Source organism: Megalops cyprinoides, chromosome 5 (genome assembly GCF_013368585.1).
Source record: "Megalops cyprinoides isolate fMegCyp1 chromosome 5, fMegCyp1.pri, whole genome shotgun sequence".
Taxonomy (NCBI): Eukaryota; Metazoa; Chordata; class Actinopteri; order Elopiformes; family Megalopidae; genus Megalops; species Megalops cyprinoides.
The window spans coordinates 31,665,299-31,688,848 of NC_050587.1; the positions used below are offsets into that span (position 1 = coordinate 31,665,299).

The 23,550-nt window shown below is 42.1% G+C and overlaps 1 protein-coding gene across 19 annotated transcripts in view; it reads right to left on the reverse strand.

Moving 5' to 3' along the window:
- The window catches only part of cast (calpastatin), a 53,925-nt gene extending 32,004 nt beyond the window's left edge, over window positions 1-21,921 (reverse strand). For 3 of the 19 annotated variants that reach the window (XM_036528426.1, XM_036528416.1, XM_036528417.1), the window contains exons 1-2: window positions 21,649-21,920; window positions 16,723-16,809 (exon numbers count right to left, since the gene is read on the reverse strand). In XM_036528426.1, coding sequence (XP_036384319.1) covers window positions 16,723-16,809; window positions 21,649-21,696 — 135 coding nt within the window. In that variant the 5' untranslated portion in view covers window positions 21,697-21,920. Of the gene's footprint in view, window positions 1-74; window positions 267-8,218; window positions 8,345-16,722; window positions 16,810-21,648 lie in introns of those variants that run through there. The other 16 variants (XM_036528432.1, XM_036528431.1, XM_036528428.1 and 13 more) reach the window with 10 other exon arrangements.
- Window positions 21,922-23,550: the final 1,629 nt, after the last annotated feature.

Sequence of the window (23,550 nt, forward strand, 5' to 3'; positions counted from 1 at the left end):
CTGACGGTGAATCAATACGCAGGCACAGTGAGAGGAAATAAGAAGCAAGCTCTTAAAATGGCTAGTGTACGTACCATCTGTGTGCGTGTGTCTGTCTGCCTGTCCGTCTGTCTGTCTGTTTTTGCCTCTGTCTCTCTCACGGAGTAAATCCAGTACAGATCCCAGGGTCCAGTTCAGCAGGTCGGTTACCTTGAATCCCCTCTCTGAGGGTATTAAACACAGCTATACTTCACACTACACTGAACATAAAAAAGTCTATTCCCCGCCCACCAGAACTTGAACGGGACTGTGCCACTTAAGCCCTGCCCCCATATCCCAGAAGGCAGTGCCCCAGGATGAACCCATTGGCCGAAAGGGAACCCTGCACCCGCCCTTTCTTAGCGCTGGCCAGGAAAAATAAACAAGCCCAGCCAGTTTCCATGTGTAAAGGAAAGTTGTGGCGTGGGGCTATGGGTTTTTTAAAATGCACAAAACATTGTGTAAATGAATATTCAGGCATCTCTGGTAAAGGAAAAAAGCCAAATGTGGAAGTGAAACAGGGCAGGGAGAGAGAAGGGCAGAAGCGTCTGGTGCAGAGCAGTTTGTGAGGGTGTGTCTGGAACACTCACTGCGTTGGAATCCAGAGCAGAGCTACCCAAACACGCAGATGGAGGGAAAAAAAAAAAAAGACCAACATCGCATGGAGCTGAGAGTCCCTGCCCTTATGCCCACACCCAAATTACAGGCAAGGGAGGAGGAGAGAGAGAGAGATGGAGGGAGGGAGGGAGGAGAGAAACAGGAAGATAAAAAAAAATGAGAAAGAGATTTAGAGAGGCATGGACGCTTGGGGGGAGGAGGAGAGAAACAGTAGACAGAGAGGAAGAGAAGAGAATGGGGGAGATAGAGAGAGAGAAAGGAGGAAGAAAACAGGAGAGAGAGGAGAAGGAGAGAGAACATAGAGAGAAAACAAGTGTTCCTAACACATGCAGAGACCTGCTTCCTTTGGAAACACACTGTCACAGGACTGAAAACATACATGAAAAGATTTGCTGGAAATAAGCCAGAACTGAATGCAAATAAAGCAAAAAAAAATGGATTGCTCTGAATAGTGAATTTAAATTTACAAAGATGCATGTATTATCAGTTTGTTTCATAACAATTTGGTGAGGACAAAAAACAATGAAGTGAATACTTCAGCAGCCATTTTATTTAAAATCTGCAGTATGATGCCTCTATTGACTTGAACCATGATCAAAAGCTAAAAGAATGTGGAGGAGGGGTGTGGCGAGGCAAACTCAACAGCACCCCCTAGTGTTCATTAACACTGAACTTGCAACCTCAGCCAATATCAGTTAGCTCCGTCATAGTGATTTCATGTTGAATAAAAATAACAGATCAGACAACAATTGCAGGTTTATCAACATTAAATCAGGACAATCATGTGTTAGTGCAATAATTACTATCCACTGGAAAACAATATGATTTCTTTATAATAACAAGAATAAAGTATTTATCAAAAAAAAAAAAAACAGCTATTCAGCCATTTTGGTTCATCATTTTACCTAAATTATAAAGTGCATCTACAGTCGTGTCACATTTGGTCTTAAACAGACCTTACAAAGAACTTTGCTTTCACTATGAGACCTGTTAATGCTACTCCATGCCTTATTAACAGTGTGGAAAAAATACCTCCTAGTGTCATTGATGGAGCTCAACTTGAATTGACATATGCAAGTCACTGAATCACTTAAAAATGTAAACACCTCAAATTCCTCCTGTTAAGTTTTATGTTGCTAATTGGAACCAGTTTTTTTGCCCTTTATTGTACTTTTTCAAGAGCATCTGTATCCAAATCTTAGTGTAATGCCCAAAAATTATACAGTATTCCCAGCTATGGTGTGATGAAGATTTTGCTTAATTTAAGCTCCTGTGATTCATATTGAACACTTTTTGTAACAAAGTACCCTTTGTTGTACTCAAGAGTGTCTATATCCCCCAACGTATTGAAATACCCAAAAATGACACAGTATTCTGAACTGTTGTTAGACAAAGATTTTGCTTACTATTAATATAACCTCCTTTCATTCACACCAAATACTCTTTGCTGTACAAGCAGTCCCCATTTCAAAATGGTCTGGGTTTACACAACCTAAATATAAAAATACAGCAACCAAAAAACTTAAGTGTAAGTGTATAGTAATGTAAGTGATAAGTGTAAGAATGAGTGTATGAAGAGCTTGCAATCGTAAGTGATTGGTTGTGTTGCCTTCCTTATTTTAGCTTGTTGTTTTCATTCCATGAGGGGGAGCTGAAGTTGAAGTTAAGTTATTTCACACCTTGAGACGGTGAACATGCTCGATTGCCTTGTAGCTCATAAATAAGCACCTGTCCGAAGACTGTGATTTGCGTCTTGCCGTTCTCGGTGTGCTGTCATTCCCTGAGATACACGTGTATGATGTGTACATATATATATATATCGAGTATGCACAAACACATACATACAATTATGTACAGACAATACGTATGTATGACAATACGATTATGTACAGATTATATGTATATATGTATACACATTTATATTTTAGCAAGTACATATGTAAACAGTATTAATATTTTATTCTTTACATAATCACATATCATATGCTGTTTTTTAGAGGAAAAAACTGATTTCAATATTTGGGAATGTAACCCCACATAGAGAGAAAATGAGAAAATTCCCCACATTCTGCTGGTTTCAGTGGGTTTCCTGGAACAAACAGTGTCATAAAAGTGGGGGCCACCTGTATAGCCTCCATCCTTTTTACCTTTTTAAACTTCTTTGGTACAAAGAGATCAACACCAACTTTGGTCTACGACATTTTCAGGTTGAGTCATTTTTAGATGGTGTTATTTGCCTGACTTGAGACAGCATACACTTTGTAGTATCAAAGCAGTCAAAGAGATTTGTTCAGGATGACCTCCCTAAATGAAGACCAAAATCACTTTTCAAGGAATAACTCTAACCAATGAGGTAACAGATTCCAAAATTTTACATACAATACACATACAATTTTACAAAATTCAACAGTCAAAATATGTATATCTGGCCTGTAGTTTCCAGGATCTGTGCAACCTTTTTCTTGTATATTGCCAAAGTACTGTCCTATTTAAATAATTTCTAACTTAATTACTTCAGAACTACCTTTAATACATTTCCTCCTTTTCACATCTTTTTTTTACTGCCAATTGTACATTAGACTCATCTCACCCTGAAAACTCCTGCACTGATACAGGAGCACAGAGCACAGCAAATGTAATTCTCAGATACACATGCTCGCTAACCATGACTATTTTTTTTCATACTACAAGTCCCACAATGCACCAGGAAACAAATGCAGAATTGAATGCAGGACAGGTATATCTGCTTGGCAGCTTCTGTGCAACTCATAGGCACCATGAGCCATGAGGGGAACAGCGAGGGAACATGGGCTAAAATACACACCCTTACCCCACAGCAAGGGCGTTTCTAGCTACTGAAAAGATCAGGGGCTAAGTCAAGTTTGGGGCTTGTCTTTTTTTTTTTTTTTTGAAGGGAGATCGGCATTGGTAGGTTTGGGAGATTATATCTACCTTTATAATAAATAAATATCACACCTTCGGACGCTGCAAGTCAAGTTCTGCTCTGTTACACAGTCTGTCTGTTGTTTTGCTATAAACACCTCCTTTTTCAGGGCAAAAATATTTGAGGCTAGGCTTAAAATATTCGGGGCTATGATCGGACCTAAAAACGCCACTGCCCCGCAGAAAGAAGCCAATTTGTTCTGCCTCTGGGCATTGTCAGCAGACAACATAGCTAGGCTTAAACCCAGGTCACAGGTCTCAGTCTGCACCTGGAACAAGCGTCTGAACTGACTGATCCATTCTTGGGTATATATCCATCAGGGTATGATATATTTCCTGTGCTTCTAATATGCCCTGGGTATCTGATCTAATTTCATGCAAATCTGTTATCTCTTTCCTCATGAAACTCTCAACAAATTAATTATATCTGTGAAGGAAAAACCCTTATCCCTACTTGTAGTGCACCTGACCCCTCCTAATTTTCCTTCTTGGATTACAACAATATCTTTTGCAATTACAATTACAATAATATCTTTTGCAATTACATTTTGCTCCTTGATGTCATGTGGCTTTTAAAATATGTGTGTGTTTTACAATACGAATTTTACTTTTATTACTCTCCACTGCAAATATGTATTTGCTCTCTGAACTATATTTTTATGAATATCTTGTTTTTTTCTCTGCCATAAACAGACAGATTACAATTTGCTTGAATGACCTCAATCTTTCATTTATAAATTGCAGATAACTATTCATCTTGTGATCTGGTCTGAGTAGTGCTTAAAGTTCATGAATAAACAGCACTACTAATGAAAAGAACTCGAGAGTGGGTGTGTTATCAGTGTTGTCAATGAAACTGAATCATAGCCATTAAGAAAATGATAACAAATGACCAAATACAATAGACTTGCTCAGACACCACCGCTACTTATCTCCATCTGTCACTGGGATGTATTCAATTAAAGATCAAGTGACTAACTACCCTCCACCCTTGAGGTCCCAACTGCACAAAAAAATTCCAACACCCTTAGGCAATCCAGGCCTTTCAGCATGAAACATACTGACTTTATACTTAAACCCCTTTCCTATGTATATGTAATCGATACATATTCCTGAATATGGCTGTATGTCATATATTACGTTACATTCATTTAGCAGACACTCTTATCCAGAGCAACTTCTAGCACAAAAGAACAGTAGTGTATCCATTCAAGTTGAATGAGCAGTGTCAGACCAGGCTAACAACACTCCCAGACCAGTGAGTGTGAGCATATTATTCAAGCCCTACTATTCAGGCCCTACCACAAGTTAACTTGTTCAACCTCACTTGACAAGGGAAGCGAAGTGTAATACCATACCATCAGTCACTAGTGACTGACAATAGTGCTGCAAGTCACTGAACCATTTTTTCATTGTGTTAAATGTTTATTAAAACATGTCTTGGATGCAGTGTTTCTTCCATATCCAACAACGGGATCAGAGAGGGGTCACACTACCTCGGGAATGACTCCACTGGGCAAGATCCTCACACCCTCTCATCACCACCACACTGGTTCTGCTCCAGAGGCTTCCAAGTACTGATTCAGAATCAGCCAGCCCAGCCATAATCCCCCCCCCCCCCCCCCCTCCCGAGTCTGTTATTCAAAAGAAAACTAAAACTGATTCAAGGTAAGTGCTTGGGGACACTATCTATCTACATGGATGTGAGACATGCTGTACTGAATCCTAACTAATACAGATCCAACTGAAGAAAACAAATGTCTCTAAAACTATAGCGAGCAGAGGGGCAATAATAGATATGTTTGAGAAGACCACTGAAAAGTCAAAAGTCAAAAGCACAAATGTGAACAGGGGCCTTCAGCTACACGTGACTGACACATTAGCTGGCCCCTGCTCAGGTCACCTGAGAAAGGTTTAACCAGGGTAATTTTTCATAAACGCTGCCACACAGAAAACAAAACAACAACAAGAGGCCATGAAAATGCAGCAAATTCTAGATCACCTATGCCAAAATCCCTTATCTGCCATCTCATGCTCAAACTCTCTTTCACTTTCGGGATTTTTTTCTTAATAAATTGCACTGCATAAGCGTGTTGAATCATCGGATGCTATACCACATACAGCAGATAAACTTCCCTCGTGAAAAAACTAGCTACGCAAGCCAGCAGACAGAACGACTGGGGCTGGTTATTTTGCTTCTGCATATGTGGTATGGATTGCTTTTTTCGACTTACAAAACAGTCCACAGAACGACTGAAATTGAGTACTCTCAGTTACCCTAACCCTACAGTACATTCACCTGTCCTATAGGACGTTTCTGTGAAGGCATCCACCCCATGGACATCTGAAACAAGACTCAGAGACATTGTAATTTATTACCATTCCAAAAATACACAGAGAATCTCAATGTCACTACAGCTTCTTTGCACATTATAGGAATGTGAGGTGATAGCAGTTCAACAGGCGCTCGCTGTCAATTTTACACACACATGCAGGCGCGCGCACACACACACAACCACATGCTCAGGCACACACACACACGCGCACACAAAGTCACTGCCCTGAGATTCCAGTCAGTCTCTAAAGACAGGCGTTCCTCTAATTCCTGGCTCAGCCAACGCACAGTTAAATCCGATCATGATCAAATCTGACAGATCAGTGGCGGAACTCTCATGTCCCGTCTCTGCGGGCAAGATTCATGGGTGCAAAACCGCAAAACAAAGGCCTGCTGTAGCTCCCGAACTCTTATTAACCTCTCACCTCAGCACCAGATATCCCTGGAACACTGTGCTCTGGCACCGCAGAGGGCAAAGTGACATCAGGGCACAAAGATGCCAACATGTGACACCCAAAACAAGTCTGCTACATGCAAATGACGGGTGCACTGAAACCGATTTTATCCACGCCACGTCAACTTTGTCTCATCTTGTCTTGAGAAAGTTATGCACCTCCACAGAAGAAATACATACACTGACAACACCCTTTGCCTGGCAGGCGGTACAGTTATTGTCCTGGGGCACACGCAGTGTGAAATCCAGTGCTCTTCCTCTGATCGTCTCCTCCTGTCTCTGCAGCTCACTACCCATCTCATTTCCTCTTAAGGACTGGGGTCTCCGCACCATGCATGCTGTTGTCCGGAACAATGTACATTCCACTCAGTTAGTTTACTCCGCAAATCCCACTGAATCACGTGCTGAGAAAACATGAATCACTGTTCTTCAGGTGTATCCTAGGATTACACAAAGTGAAGCAACTGAAACACAATAACGACCTTTAAAAATGAATATATTTGTGCTCTGGCTTTTTTAATTAATTAGACTATGCAAAAAAAAAAACCCTTTTGAGCTACAATGAGCTACAATGAGCCCTACACTCATTGTAACACAAAATGTGCTGTATTTTTACCCCTCTGCAGTTAAACTGGAACATGTTACTGATGAGGGAACATGAAGCTTTGGAGCAATGATGCAATGACATTAACTAAGTGATGAAAAACCTGGCCCAATTAATATCTAAAATGATTGCTCTGAAAAGAAATAACAGACATATTAAAAACATATTTCTGAACTCAAAAAATAAACAGCTCAGAAGTAACTCCCAAAATGAGTTTTTGAAAGACTTCCATAATTTCATTTTATATAACCTGCCCGTGAGACACCGAGCCATTTGTTTATATTGGACCTGTTATCGGTTTGAGCCCTAAAGACAAAAATCTGACACCTGTCACCGACAGCAAGAAAACTTGCTTTTCTACTGAGATAGGGACACTTCAGATCACATACCTCACAGAACATCCCAAAGGCCTCGCTCTACTGGTCCCACCAAGGTAACGGTGTTGCCAAGGTAACTTTTCAGTGTCAAATCCATTACAATGTCAATGACTTTATAACAAATAGTTCAACTAAATAAGCTTTACTACTCAACCTTGAATTGTTGACAGATTTGTTAATCTCTGATTGGAAAGTCTGACCAAAACAATGTCCTAAAACCTTGTGAGATAGTATCCTGTCAGGAAGTGTGAGGGTGTAGCTAATCAACACTGCACACACCGTTGCTCAGATCTCATCTTTCGCACAATAAATGTTGTGCCACACGAATGTCCTTCCCCTGGCTCTTTCCTGTCCTGTCTGATGACTGCAACACATGATGCTAAACAGAGACAAGGTAGCACTATCAGCATGTAAAGTATGCAGCCCAGAGAACATTGCGCAGCCCAATATGGAGAGGGACAGCGTGCACCAAACAACAACAAAGTCCCCTTCGAAAAGTGAAAGCCCTCGCAGAAGGACAGACAGACAGACAGGTCAACCGATGGACGCAGATCCTGCTGGGCCGAAAGTGATCAAAGCCCTGCAACCCTTGTCACCACAGCCATTGACCTGACTAGCAGCAGGGGCAGATTTCCACTCCCAGACTTCCTGGCTTTTCACATTCCATCGCCCACCCACCCCCTCTTGGAGTTAGACTTGAACTTCTGCCAAAAGCGCACTCTCGCCCCAGACAAGGATTCCCATGATCACTGTGAATAGCCACTCCGCCTCTGATAGACAACAAATGAAATCTTTACATAGATCAAAGACAAAAATGACAGGGGGACAGAGCCCCCCCCTGCTGACCACGCCGCACTTCCGCTTCTCACCTGTTGCTCCACCGCCACATCCTGAATGGTCTGAGTCTCCCTGGGGCCTCTGATCCAGCTGAGAAGCTGCCCCATGGCTGCTGGCTTTCTGGTTCTCTAACACCGACTCTGCCTATGCTCTGAGCTGCAGCATGCTCCCAACCCACGGCAGAGGGAGGGACGGGGAATACTAATCAGAGGGGTGGAGCCAACCAGGGAGCCAGCCACTGAGAAAGCTCCGAGAGGGACGGCTAAAAAGGGAACTCTTGTCTCACCGGTTGACGAGAACATGCCTCACACGCACAAAAACACCAATATACAGGCAGAGATAAGTTGTGCAAGCAATAAAAATGAGTCGAATCATGTGTCTGGAGGGAAGGGCTTGACATCCAGGCTTTTTTCCAAGGCTTGCCAAGTGTAGTTAAGTTCAGCAGAGCATTTCAGCAGTGAGGACGGGGGGAGCAGGCTCAGAGAGCTCGCCGCCAAGAGAGGCGCGCGGCACTGTTTTCTCCAAATGACCTTCCACAGAGCTATCACATGGACAGTTAACTTCACAGTGTGCTACAGAATAAAGATGTTACCCCCCTAAGGAAAAAACGCTACACTAAGGAACCTATGCAATCCTCACAAGAGGTTTTCATGACGCTAGTATTACAGAAAGTTCATTCATTTTTACCTCTCTCAGATTTAAAATGAGAGAGCAATTTGTATGGCTAGCTTTAAAATGAATGAAAAGCCTTTTAAAATGTAAAACAAGACATAACTTTTAAAAACACTCAACATTCTAAATAAACAAAAGCTTAAAATGCAATTGCCACTAAACACTGAAAAGAGACATCCAAGGTTTATTGTTTCTGCATGAAGTACAAGCACTAGCAAACATTGAATCAATTATTACTGCAAAACACTTCTGCACTGCACCTCTGGGACATTACTTTTTGGGCACTTAATAAATGAAGCCATCACTGCATGAGTCACTGAGATAAAGTGTTCCAGGTGGGCTGTGTTACAGAGGGCCTCGCCTATAGGGCACACTCTCTGTGGATAGGCATGGAGGCCCTTGGTCAAAGTCACAGGCTGGGATCCAGGGAAGGCACCACAGGTGCGGCTTGGAAACGACAGCACACCCACTGCCAGCTTGGCGCTGCGTTTCAAGGGTCAAGCCAGACATCAAACACCGCTCAGGTTATAAACCTTGGGGTAACCGCGGGGTAAGTATCTGTTGATTTCTTAAGGGAACGCGAGCGACGCCATTAACTCTGGCTGAACGTTCCCTCCTGGGTAACTCAAACCGCACATTAGACGCTTAACTTGCGCGATCTCGGAACAGTGTCATGGGCTGGCGTGCAACATTACCGATGGTTACCGATGCGAGAGAGCGAGAGAGCGCGAGCGCCTTCACATGACTGAGATTGAGAAAGAGCTTGAATGACACCTGCAACCTGAGATGGAGTGAACCGGGCAGTGAAAAATGCCTCCAGTGTACAGTGCCTAGAATACGTAAACAGATAAGAGGCCTGGATGTTTATAATTAGACAGACAGATGGATGGAAAAAAAAACGACGTGCCAACATCACACACCGAATGGACCCACTTCACTCAGGGACTATAAATTAGGGGTGGGTTGATTTGCCATGAGGCCTAAATTTAGCAGCCTGATTTTGATATTGCACTAGCAGCCTGATTTTGATATTGCACTAGCAATCACAGCAGGAATAGAGGAGGTCATTCAGCAGAAGGAAGTGCCACCATTCAGCCAAACCAGACACTCATTTTTCCAGTTCCAGATTTTACTGTGCCCTTTCTATTAATTATATACATTTATATTATTTGCTTTGCAGCAACCCTAATCCAGGGTATATTTCTACATTTTGTTCTCTTATGCAGCTAAATAGTAAAGCAATTCAGGCTTTGAACAAAAACACCACCTTACCACATGTACCTTACACATCATTGCCATTATTGATTTTCATTGATAATAGACACAATTTTCTATATTGTTCAGGGAACACTGTCTTATTTCAACACCTGCATCAGACCCACATGCCGTTGTAATAATCTTGCATTTCACTGTTCCCAGATGAGCTACAGCTTGGTACATGTGCACCAAGGTCAGCCAACCCTGGCCCTGAAGGGCTGCAGTGAGTGCAGGCTTGTGTTCTTGCCAGAAGCTAATCATCCGATTCAATGAATCATTGTCTCGTTAGTACAGACTTCCATCCTCTTTTCTGGGAATGTTAGCAGTTTAAAGATGGTTACTGTACAAGAATGCAGGCCTCTGGGGACCAGAGTCTAGTCAACGTCGTCTAAACAACCATTTCTGGTCGCAGTTGAATCCCCTTCCATTCACTGCCTGAGGCAACAAAAGACCCAACACACATACCTAAAGTAACAAGACAGGAAGAGATATATCTGCCCCAGGAGAGGCCAAACCAGCACTGTCACCCTTGGTTTTCTGAATCACTAAGATCCCACACTGCCACTAGTGCGCATACACTGTACATTACATTATTACATTACTGTCATTTAGCAGATGCTCTTATCCATAGTGACTTGCACAGTTTTACCCATTTATACAGCTGGATATTTACTGAGGCAATTGTGGGTTAAGTACCTTGCCCAAGGGTACAACAGCAGTACCCCGGCAGGGAATCGAACCAGCAACCCATCAGTTACAAACCCTGCTCCTCACCACTATGCTACACTGCCACCCCTATAGCCTGCAGTAGGGCCCAAACCCTCAGGTCAACACCTCCGTCCGACAAGGCCACAGCCCAAGTACACTCTCTCACCCCACACCCCCCCCCCATCCCCCTCCCAATCAGTGGAATGAAGCCTGGCAGCTCTCACGGGCTCAAACTCTCATAAACAGACTCAGGAGAACAGCTGGGAGCTCACCTAGCCTGTCTAACTAGCTGTGTGCCTCTGCCCTGCATCTTCTCCACAGTGCTTATCACCTCCTCTCCTCCTTCTCCTCTTCCCAGCATACTGTAATGCTGTGCCAATGATCACGCTAAACCAGTCAAGAGATTTTTTTAATGATTAAAAACATAATATAATTGTGTCTTATTACGATGGTGCCAGATTAAACTCTCAAAAATACCGTGCCACACAGCAGATGTAAAAACAAGCATAAGGGCATTTGTACGGCGCATACAGTACTGCCGTTTTGAAACTGCAGGGGGGTGTGGAGTAAGATACTGAAAATTAAAGGCAGATGAACAATGATGACCCCACCCACTGGACTGTAGATGTAAAGAGCTCCCCCTTGTGGATAAATTTTACAGCACTGCATACTTAATTTTGATTATTTAGTCATGTGTCTGCATTCTATTTTTATCCCGCGAAACTACAGCAGCTGTACAAATGTTGGCTGCTGGTTTTAAAATAATTCATATAAGGCCCTTCTGCTTACTCCACCAATTCAATTAAATTTTGCTCCCATATTACACTCTTCAGCACTATTGAATATAGCACACAAAATAGCAAAGGCAACAGCTGTAGCAAGGCTCTGGCGACTATGATTTGAACTTTGGGGTGTGTGTGTGCGTTTGTATGATATATAGCAGCATTGAATTAAAGTGTGATATGTCCCTCTGTGGTAAAGTCCACTGCAAAGACAGATCAGGCATTACTGTGTCATTCGCTGTGAGATAAGCCATCAATCCATCAATCTATCCACTCATTTCAGGAGTTCACTTCATCCTCTTGAGATTCCCTGTGACTCTGAGCAGAACCTTGCATATGGAAGCCTCAAGGCATACAGAATAACCACACTCTGGGCGAGAGACAGGTCCAGAGAATGCATGAACCATATATAGACAGGGCCAGACAGCAGACCTTGGAACCTTTTATCAGTTACTGAAAGGTATTCCATAAATTTCAGCACTCTAGTTTTAATGGACAAAGACTCTTGTTCCATGATTTCCTTAGATTTGACATGGAATGTCAGCTCATATTCAATGTAATCCCTAATAATATCTGACTAGAGGACATCCTGTCCTTGTCTTCACCATGAGAGGATTGCATATTAGGCCCCGAGGGCCTTTGGATCAGAACCCAGACTGTTGCTGGTGTAACCAAAGGAACACAAGCAACATGTGGCCAGGAGAGAACACATTCTATTTTCTTCAGGTATTTTTTTTCTGCCCCCACATCAACTGAGCAAAGATCAGCTTACAAAGACCCGATCCTAATTTTGACTGCGCCTGGGGAAAAAGGGGGCAGTGACCCAGGGTCAGTGCTCCTCCGCAGGGGCACCGCAGCGAGAGGCAGGGGCTCCCATAGGATCCAAGAATGTGACTGCTGAGTCCAGCAGGCGCTCTCCCGTGTGAATCCCGCTGGGAACGGCAGGCCACGCCAGGTCGGATCCCAACCGGGGCACTCTGCGTTTCCCCCATGTCACTCGACCCGTCCTGAAAAATCGAGGGCCCAGTTATTTTTAGGCACCCCTGTCATTCATCTGTCCCACTCACCACCTCGGTCACAGGACCGGGAGGCATTGCCCAACCGTTGCCATCTGGTGGAGCGGCAGGGCTGGACTGCCGCCCTCTCGTATTGCTTACGCTGTTTTTGCGAACAGACTGTCATTCAGACACGGCGGTCGTGCTCAAGACAGCTTTATTAATTTGGTGTCTTCACGTGTGATTTTTTTTTTTTTTTAGCCTGTGAGTATCTAAACAAATGCCAAAACGTCAGACAATACCTATGACTTTTATATTGTATTACTACTTTTCCTCACAATAATTATTTAGCAAGTAGATGTAACTGGGGTTTGAAATCTTTCAAATCAATTCCCTGGAAATGAAGTCTGAGGAAAGTAACCAAGTGTTTCACAAACACTTTAAGAAACAAAATGGCCCCCTTTACAGCTGCACAGTGGCAAAGGATCTGAACAGTGGGTAAAACTGTGCACTGGGGCTTATGGGAGATGAAGTCCAGAGATATAGAGCTCTAATGATGAATGAATAATGGAAAAAAAACTCTCTGATCTAATATAGCTACAACAATTTGCTAAAATTGAAACCATCTAATACAGCTGCAACAAAGAAATCAAATTTGAAGGCAAACTGCATTTCTTGTAAAGGCATTTTACTGCACAGCAAATCCATATTTAATGATATACTGTACAGAGATACAACTGCTGTTGCTGACACAATGTGATACATAGCAGCAATGCCTAGAGGCAGCTAAGTACTGAAAAAAGCTTTCTAATATTACTGCCCAAAATCCATTTTATGCCAACATTTGGAAACATTAAATTTAGTTCCATGTGCTGCCATTTCTACCACAGGGTGTACAAATTCAGAGAAATATCTGTATGAAGGCGTGTTGTTGAGAGCTTATATTGTCGTCCACAGATGACATTGTGATATATAAATTGTGTCTTTTTCATTGTGAACAACATATATGGAATGGTCCAGACAAAATGAGAGATTTGGATCCATCACACATTGCTTGTTATTTGCAGTAAGCAGTTTCTTGCTTGAATATGTTCGCCTGACAGCTGAATTCACAGCTCCCAGCCACACAAAATTAAAATTTCAAAAAATCCTGTGCTTCAGTCAGCAGTACTTTCATTGGCAGTCACATTTCAGGTGTATTATTTTAACAAGGGTTCTATCAATGTAGAGATTCGTTTTTATTTCGTGGTTTGTGAACAGTGAGAAAGGACACAAGTTAAAATGAAAACTTCCACTCAAAATGTGTAATACTATACGTACAACTGAAAACACAATCATATAGTTCAGTAATAGTTCATAATGGTACAGTTCTGTCCAGACCAGCTGAAATCACAATGACACAGGCATGAAGTGGCCGTCATCGCCCAGCGGTGTCCCCTGTAGCAAGAGGCCAGGATACAGGAAATACAGGAAGAACGACTATTGATCTACTGGTTGGGCATAACGATTTCATTCTTAAAGCATTGTTAAAATCAATCCAGTCTGGGTGGTAGACTGTGTCAGCCTAAGAACCAGGCATGCACCCACAAGAATATCGCTGAAGGTTATTTCTCATTGGAGTTTGAAATGAGGCCCAGAACCCCCCCCCCCCCCCCCCGCTTCTGTTCACTGGCTGACATTAGCCTTCTTGCTTTTCTCCTGGCAACACCCTTTCGCTTTCTTGTAAACTGTGTTTGGATCGTGCCAGTTTATTCTCGATAGAACCAGATGGAAACAGGGAAAATGTAACATGTAAAATATGTTATGTCATTTCTGGTTGCTTGTAAATAGACCGCATGCATTTGTGATGGATGTATTGTTTGTTGGTTTCCTTTTTCAGAGATCATATTACACAGACTCAGAAGTTCAAGAGCCTCCGCAAGGGACACTGGCAAACAGCCATACCACTCTTCCACACTAGAGGGCGAAATACCCAAAAGCAAATGTACTGTATATTGATAAGTCTCCTTCATATTCAACACACTATTATTTCATTATAGTTTCCCAAAGACAAAACATGAAGAGTTTTCAGAAGATATATAAATATACAACTTCCTTTTTAAATGTAACCCAGCACAATGTGTGAGGTTAAAATATTTTACTGCAACATACAACAAATGAGACTAATCAGGGGAGAAGATTAGCAAAGTCATGCTACATACTTGAACGGAAATGAAACACTACGAAGCCACTGGAAAAAGCTGCTGGTAAGCAGGGGACAATCTTACAGTTAAAAAGCAACTATCTCCTCTGAATAACATGTACCAAAACAATATGGCCTGGTTATTCATTGCAAGCCTGGATCCATGCAGCCAGACAGTGTGGGATCTATACTGTAAATAAATTTGCTCTGCGATAAATGTGTTGTGCATCTTTGGTTTGCAAACACAGAGTAACCATGACAGACTGGAGCAAAATTCAGAAATATGGCTACAAAACAGAATGTAGTAAAGGGGTGCTGAACCAATCCTTCTGCATCCAAATTTATCTTCACAAATTATGACCAAATGCATCTTCACAAATGTTACTCGGATTGTGATTCAACAGCACACATCTTGCGATTCAGATCACAAGATTCTAATCAGACACACCCACTTCTCACACTTCCTGTCTGACAGAATTTGGATTAAGGGAATTTAAAAAATGCCCTGAGTACGACAGAGTAAGTGTGGAAAGTGGGACGTGAGAATGAAAGACTATCTCATTGGAACTGAAAAGCAACATGATATCATATTCACACAATGTGGCAAAATTCACACTTCAATGAAATTCAAGTTGGCCACACATACTGACCAATGCAGACAGGCTGGATGCCACATAGGGAGCCCACCTTTTGTGAGGTGACACTAATCTGAGTCTTTTTTTGCTTAAAATGGGTCAGTTAACAGTTGTAAATATTATCATTATTATTTGCTTAGTAGATGCAAGTACCTAAGTTAACTTTACCGAGGCATCATCGATTTACACAACCCAATATTCACTAAAGCCATTCAGGTAAGCTACTTTGTTGGGTAGAACAGTATTGCCCCAGTCAAAGGTCATAGACTGCTATGTTGCTATGCAGAAAAAAGGGGGCTTACGTATTGGAAGTGAAAACTTCTCACTTTGAAGTTCTCTGAAATGCTTGCATGAAAGACGCAGCCAAAATGCAAGTCATGTGTGATCAACATTTTCTTTGCAACTGACATGACCACAGCAAAACTGAGACAGACAAACTGAAGGCAATAGCAACTCTCACATTAGCGTCTTGGAAGTCTGGACACACAGAGGAAGATCACACTGAACATGCAATATACAGAAGGCAGCGATTAGTCTACACCTTGCCTCCACTCAGTAAACTCAGAGCCCTCATGCCATGCTTTCACATCCCCAGCTCCTGCAAGTATTCACACAGGTTGACCAAAATATTGCACAACAGATGTGCTGACAGGACAGGAAGTCCAGACTTAGTTTAAATATTTCCATAATCTCTTGGTCTGTACTTTACCTCCCATCAATGCTACTGTGAGACTACAAAATGTTTCCATTCCCAGTCCAATGAACCCAGCCCAGGTAACATAAGCAAATACCCTGCGCTGGCTTTTAACACTGACATTAACTGTGCTGATGGGCTTTGCTGGTGGTACTTCAAGATCACACAGACACAAGCCTAGAGTAAGTTTAATGAAGAGAACAGGCCATTTGTTCATATGCTTAGTAAGAGCTACTTAGTTGGCTTTCAATCACAAAGGCAAGTAGAGACCCTTGAAGAGCAGTGTGCTACTGAGCAGCTAGGGCTTGTTTGACCTCATGCTGTCATTTTGTGAGGGGTTATGCCAGCCCAAAGAATGGGCAGCTTGCTTGTCTTTGTACTTGCCTCCGATTGGCCCACACACGTCACGCGGCACCTGTGAGGTCAGCACGGACTGAAGCAACTCACCCATGACTACAGGTGGTAGAGCTCGGATTTGCAGAGTTATTTCTGCAATGCCACTTAACATATACTGAGTACGGCCTGGGTTGCTCAGTGGACTGAGTCTACGCCTGAAGTCAGTGTGACCCCTGAACCTGTGAAAGTGCGCTCTGACGCAGAGGAATGCTTACTGTGGCCCCTGGGGCAGCTGTGGCCGACGCCGTGCTGGCATCTCCCTTCTGACTCCCAGCTGGGGCCGCGCCTGGGCCTGCTGCTTTCTGTAACACAGGAGACAAACACACAAACTCTAAGGCTGGGACTTTCAATCCCGCAGCATTATCAGCACCGCTAAGTCTTCCATGTAACCACGTCAAAAGCAATCAACAGTATGCCACTATACACCACAAAGTGTATGGTGAATATATCATAATACGGGTATATGTATTATTGGCAGTTTCATGTGTACAATTGTACACAATCCATACAATATATTTTATTCCTTTGAACAATGTACTCTTCGCAGTTTCCCATAATTCCAGGAACCCCTAGGTGTTGTGCGCTGGAACTGAGCTCTGGCTGAGTCAACCCTCCAAAAACAAATATGAAACACAGCAACTGGAAGAGGCTGTTCCCATGCAAAGAAATATGAATAGTCAAAAGCAACACTGCCTCCTTGCCTGGGCAGAGAACAAAGACTTCCCATGCTGATGTCTTGGACAATTAATGAGAGACAATATTTTAACATATTATAACAGATGTGTTTTTATTACAACAGGCATCCGAAGGGTAAAGGAATTTACGGGACAACAAACTTTTAATCAAGACCATTACTGTGGGGTTTCTCATCAACAAAAGAACACTTTTGTTGATTTAAAACATGTTTGTTTTGCTGCTTACAAAGGTAAAGAATTTTTGTGCTGCAGTAAAATTTACATGGAAACCCCAGCTTGTGGTTCAGTCACAGTAATTTATGACTGTACATTATAGGTTGCTTATAAATTCCTTGACAGCCTCTGTGCCCATACTCCAGCAGACCAGCACAACAGGCACAACCACAGGCAAAAACATTCACCACCCATTCATTTAAATTCACCACTCATCAACACAAAGTGCAAGACATGCTACAGGTTGGTCAACTGATTTCACCTCAGGATTTAAGTTCTTTTCAGTTGACAGAACTGCAAAATGCATTTAATCTCATAAAACACTACTGTGATGCAATGACTCAAGTACTCAAATAGAAACACTGCTACCCTCCAGTACCAGTACTTTAAAAAGCTAACAGTGGCCATGAGTTCACACCACTCTTTAAGGAATGATGAATGTGTCAAAGTTAGCACACTGCTTATTTTATCTCCTTTGATAGCACTCCATGCATGTTGTCACCTGCGCTGTCAAACCTATGAAAATACCTGTTTTCTTCACCATCACCCCAAGCCTTTCTTTCTTGCCAACACCTGCAGAGTTTTTTTTTTATTTTTTTTTTTATGTAACATCACACTATATGAAAATTACTCACACAACGTGCTCTTGGACAGCACAGGAGCACCTCCATTACAACAGGCTCCACTGAAACAGGCCCAAAGTCTCACTCCAGAGCTTCCCAATTTCGTTTAGGGTTCACCACATCAGTCAGGGACTTGGACGATTTGATTTGCATTAATTAACTATGAATTGCAATCATTCAATTAAAGGACCTCCACATTTTGCGTCTGCAGGCCCTACCACATTGGCTCTATTAATTTGGAGGCGTTCACCTAATATCTGACTGGGTAATGTAATTTTAATTGACAGTCATGAAAAGCACTGCTTGTTAAAAGCAACTTCCACGGGTTCTCCCAAGGAAATCCATGTATTCATTCAAATGATCACGTTTGTGGTAATACCTGCCATGGCCTTGATGATAACACACACCCAACTCCACAAATACTAGTGCACTTAAGAGTTATTTGTAACGATGAGGATGGCATCCAGCTGCAACCATTTGAACAAATTGTCTCATTAATGAAAGACTTTCTCAACCAATGAAAAAGTAGGGATTGTGTCCGTTGGAAATCAGTGCAGGTTTAGGCTTGAATATACGTGCATATGCCATCCAACTTGGACAAGACTTTTTTGTTGGCATAGAATCAGAACAGCATAAGCTGTTTTAAAGCCTTTTCACCCGCTGGTTAGTTGACTCTCCAGAATTCATAAAGCATGCCTCATCCTATCAAACAGCTGCCAGATCAGCTTTTTTGAAACACATTTTGATTTATTAGTCTTTCTCGGAGGGCACGCCTACAGTGTTTTCTTATGCCTGTCAAAGAGGGCAGTGCATGCAGGCTAGCGTGGGAGACGACTGCAAGACATGCCGCAGGCTGGCAGTTATAAGGTGCTCTCTGTTTAAGATCATCTCATTTGCCAACAAGAAGCACTGCATGACTGAGTTACCAAGCTCAGCACTTTGCAATGCTTGAAATATGTTAACATAGCGAAAGCATATCCTTTCTTGTCAAAGTTAGCCTGGCATGATTATACAGACGTTCCACTTGTGCGGTAACAGAGCTGCAAGCTGTATAGTGTGGGGTTCCAAATCTGTAAAATATATCCATGACCTGAATTAAGATTGACCCCTGTGTGTACTAAGATTTGCCAAGATATCAACTCTTCTGACAGCTGTCCTAGTTCTGAGAAGCTGCACTAGGAGGGTCCACAACCTAATAGGTGTGACACAATGGTCATTCTACTTAAGCATTTGTGAAATCTTTGTCACAGTCATGCTGGCCTGCTGCCCTCAGGGAACAAGGTATGGCAGCCTATGTATCTGCAACAGGTACTTAAACAGGGAGATAACAAGCATTTTTAAATTCCTCCTCCTAAATCTTAAATTCAAGTAGCACTCAGCAGGGGAAGTCTTTTGTCTGCTGACAAACTCCATGTGAGTGTACTGGACAATAGCACTAGACATTTTTAAGTACTGTACTTTTGTCTTTAATTCAAGGAATATTCTCTTGCAATGCATTATAGGTGTAAATGTATACAACTAATCAACCAATATGACAAATGTATCATGGGAATTGACTGGGCCTAGAAGTATGCACCTTCAGCTAAGTTGCCCAGATGCCATATGTGACATGTATAAGACAATCAGAGGCAAGTGCACATTGTGTAAGAAATTAACAGAAACATACTTGTTGCATACACACATGCATTCCATTGTCTGTTCCTGTAAAACATGTGATTTCAATCAGCAAACACTGTGCAATAGTACTCATGGGTAATGAAGTCCTTCATCAGAGGCTATTGAACACTTTTCATGAAGCTCTGTACTTCACCCCCTATCAAACGTTACATGATATTTTCCTTATTGAACTCATCCTTGAGCTGTAATTGTTTTGCCTATTGCTTTTTGGTATGGTTCTGTCCATTTTGCTCAGATTCTCCAAAGTTCAGGCAAATTTCCAAGAAAGGTAAATCAGATTGTGCATTTTATCCTTCTTTTCTTTCAGCTGGTCAGTTGGCTCTGAGTAACAGTGATAGGTCCATGTGCCTGAAAAAGCTGACAAATTTGGAGTGGTTATGTACAACATGAGCCCTGTTGCAATGGAATGTGGCATTTAAACAGATGGACAGTCTGCTGTCTGCTGGCCTTATTCTTATTATTCTGAGTAAAATACTAAATACTCAGCAAATGGTATTTATCCTGTGGCCTGTGAATAATTTATACCTGCACAATGCCATATAGATCAGAAAGTCAGTGAGGACACATGAAACACGTTAGCCTGGACCCTGTTCTTGCGCAATATGAAAGGGGTCCATTCGAGTTTAATTAAAGATTAGAGATTCGATTCTAATTTTGGCGTTTGCTATTGGATACCACCAGCATGGTCCTCATGAGCGCCTTCTCTTGCAAAATAAAGCCTATACATCAAAGAATCACCATAGTGATACACCAAGTCAGCAACGCGAGGTCCAAGATTCTCGTTCACAAAATACCTCTGTCTAAACACGAAGTTATGTAAAGGTATTTTTCTTGTGTGTGTAAATGTGATGTGGTGATATTTGAATATAACTTCAATAAATGTTAAAACTTCAAAGATGACAGCACAGGTGAGTTATTGGAACACGCCAAAGTAATATGCTCTGCCAGGAATTGTTGAGGCACGCCCATTATTCATTCTACTTATCAGGCTTAAGCGTCAATAGGTTTGTAAATCACTTCTACTTATCCAATTATTCAAAACACCTGCCAGTTTTCCTTGATAATTCGTTTCTAAGACTTTTGGTGCATTTGTCAAAGCTGAAATGACATCAACTAATATTTAGAAACGACATCAATTATTAGTAACAATATCCAACGCTTCGACTAAGCGGTGGGTGTGGGGCCACGCCTTTCCACATTCCTGACCACAACGCAGGTTGCCTTTATGCCAGTAATTAATTTAAGAACCGTGTGCTGCGTTGGCAATCGTGAGGCTTCTTGTGTTCTTGGATGGACGGTAATATTGCTACACACAATACTGCGCAATTGTGGATAGAGTAGGCTCTGCTTCACAAATAAAACCATGACGATGTAAACTTAGAGATAAAATGCACTATATAACTTTACAATAATAGAGTAATTAAATTAAGTTATTTTAAAGCTTAACGTTATCGTTCGTTACTTTAATTGTAACCACATCTTCTTGATGTATGCTAACTAGCGTTCTTTTACTGGCATAATACATGAATACCTAAAACCGATGATAGACATCGAAAGGAATTGTGTGCCTAGAATAGTACTCAAACCTCCCCCTAATTATAGACTGATGCGCTAAGCATCAACTTCCAACCCACATTAAAGGACGGACGAAACAATAATTATTGGATTAAATTTAATGACATACATTTGAAAGACCACCTCTGCAATGTATCGACTTGATCTTAAAATTACAAATCAATATTCTCTGACCCCGTAAGAGCTAACGTCTGCATCCCAGAAAAACCAATACCAGCTGTAACTTTTACCATCGAACCAATGGCGCAAGTCATTTTGTTGCGCATTTATGCTGATGGCTGATGTTGCATTTACAGTACTTCTAAGTATGTAGAACTTACACAGCAATGACGAGTGCTCGTTTTAGCTGAAAACTCACCCCTTTTGACTTTCCATGTCGGTTGTGTTTTTTCTTCTTATTTGGCATCTCTGAGCCGTGCAGAAAATCGAACTAGTTGCTCAGTAATGGACAGTTTAACTTGGCTGTTCCGCGCAGCACTTCTTCCTTTTGCAAGAAGTTGTTGCTCCTCCCGCGGACCTAATAGGGCACAAGCAGGAGTTTGCTTTATTTCCTCATTGTCAGAGCCTGTTGGTTCGGGGACCTGCAGCGAAGGCGTGCGTACGCCCCCTCCCCCCTACAGCAGCACCTTGCAAATTAATTAAGGTACACAACGCATGGAACGCCCCCTTTTGATCTATGCATAACTTCGGTGCGATTGGCGGTATATCTTTCCGCCGCCCCCGGGACCACAGCCAGAATCTGTTGGTTCGGTATAAACACCATGGGCTGAACCAATGACGCCAGGGAGTTTGAGAGTTTATGTAACCTCTAAAATAGATGCACCGCGCTGTCAAGTTGCTTCAGGGGAAGCATAAAACGCATGGTGAGTAAAACGTTTTGCTCATAATTAAAACCTTTCTTACGAATACAGGAACTTATTTGAATTTCGGACTCTCTGCGCATCTGTTTATTCCAAGTTCTTAACTGTACTGAGAAATCCAAATGTCAGTATACTGTTCACTGCTCTGACACCTTCTCATGGATTAGCATTTTTGGCCATTGCATGTACCAGTGGCAATATTCCTACCGGATCACAGTTTTGATCCTCTACTTATCAGTAAACGTAAAACGTGAAGGTCAAGATTCATGTGACCAACAAGGGTCAGTCTTCCGGGTCTGCTTTGGACAAACCTAACTTTCAGATGTGTTGCATTCTGTTGTATCGACTTCAAACCATGACAGGTCAGTGACACAGAGAAGGTGCGTACTATACACAGCAAGTTATACAGTAGCTATAATGTTTTTGAGCAGGCCATAGCAGTTAATCAATCTCGTCCACATACCTGGGATTCAGTCCGTCTTACAAGAAATTGATTGTCCTGAGGTGACTCCACACCCGACAAATGTTTCCAGTTAAAACCACAGTAGGGTGTGGCATGCCTCTGTGAGTTACAGTATTGCAGCTCAATAAGCCAATAGTGACCCTGCACTGATCTAGGGAGCTACACTGATCAACCAAAGAACCCACGCTCTTTGGTATGCTACATGGCTCTGCTCTGATCCTACTTTCTGCTGCAGTAAGAGGCACAGGATCAGCTAAACTATCCCTAATTATAACTGAGGCCTTTGTGTCAAAGGTTGAGACACTGATCCAGAATCAGCACTTGTAAACTGTAGTTATACCTCTGAGTCTGCAGGATCATGGGAAGTCTCTCACAGCAGTGTTCTGCATCCATATTAACTCTGGTAAGCTGTTGTTTATTTATCAGTCTGATTAATCTTTAAAATGCATCTGGGTGTTGGGACAAAAGCTCCAAGTAGCCTGTGCCCCAGTTGCACACAAACACATTCACATTCACACAAGGAGACAGCCTCTGACACAGACTCTAAGTAGATGTGTGTGTGTGTGTGTGTGTATGTGTGTGTGTGTTTCTCTTTGTGTGTGTTTATTCCTGTAAAGTGTATTGTGCTATACATGACTTGAAGGAAAAATGGCAAAAGCGCTCCAGAGAAGCCATGCTTCCTTTCCTTTGTGTCTTATCAGATGGAGCCTGGCTTCCTTTTGCTAATTTTTTTTCCAAATAAAGCTATGCTGGCACCACAAGCGTGCCAAACATCTGTACTCACCAATAACTAGGCTTTGAATGACTCCGTGTCCCTCACATTTATATTTGCATGCACATTCCTCTTCCCATTCACCGTTTTTCTTATTTTAGGTGCACATTTTTAAGTAAAAGCCTGAATTACAATAAATTTAGTACCAAGAGGAAAACCGTTACA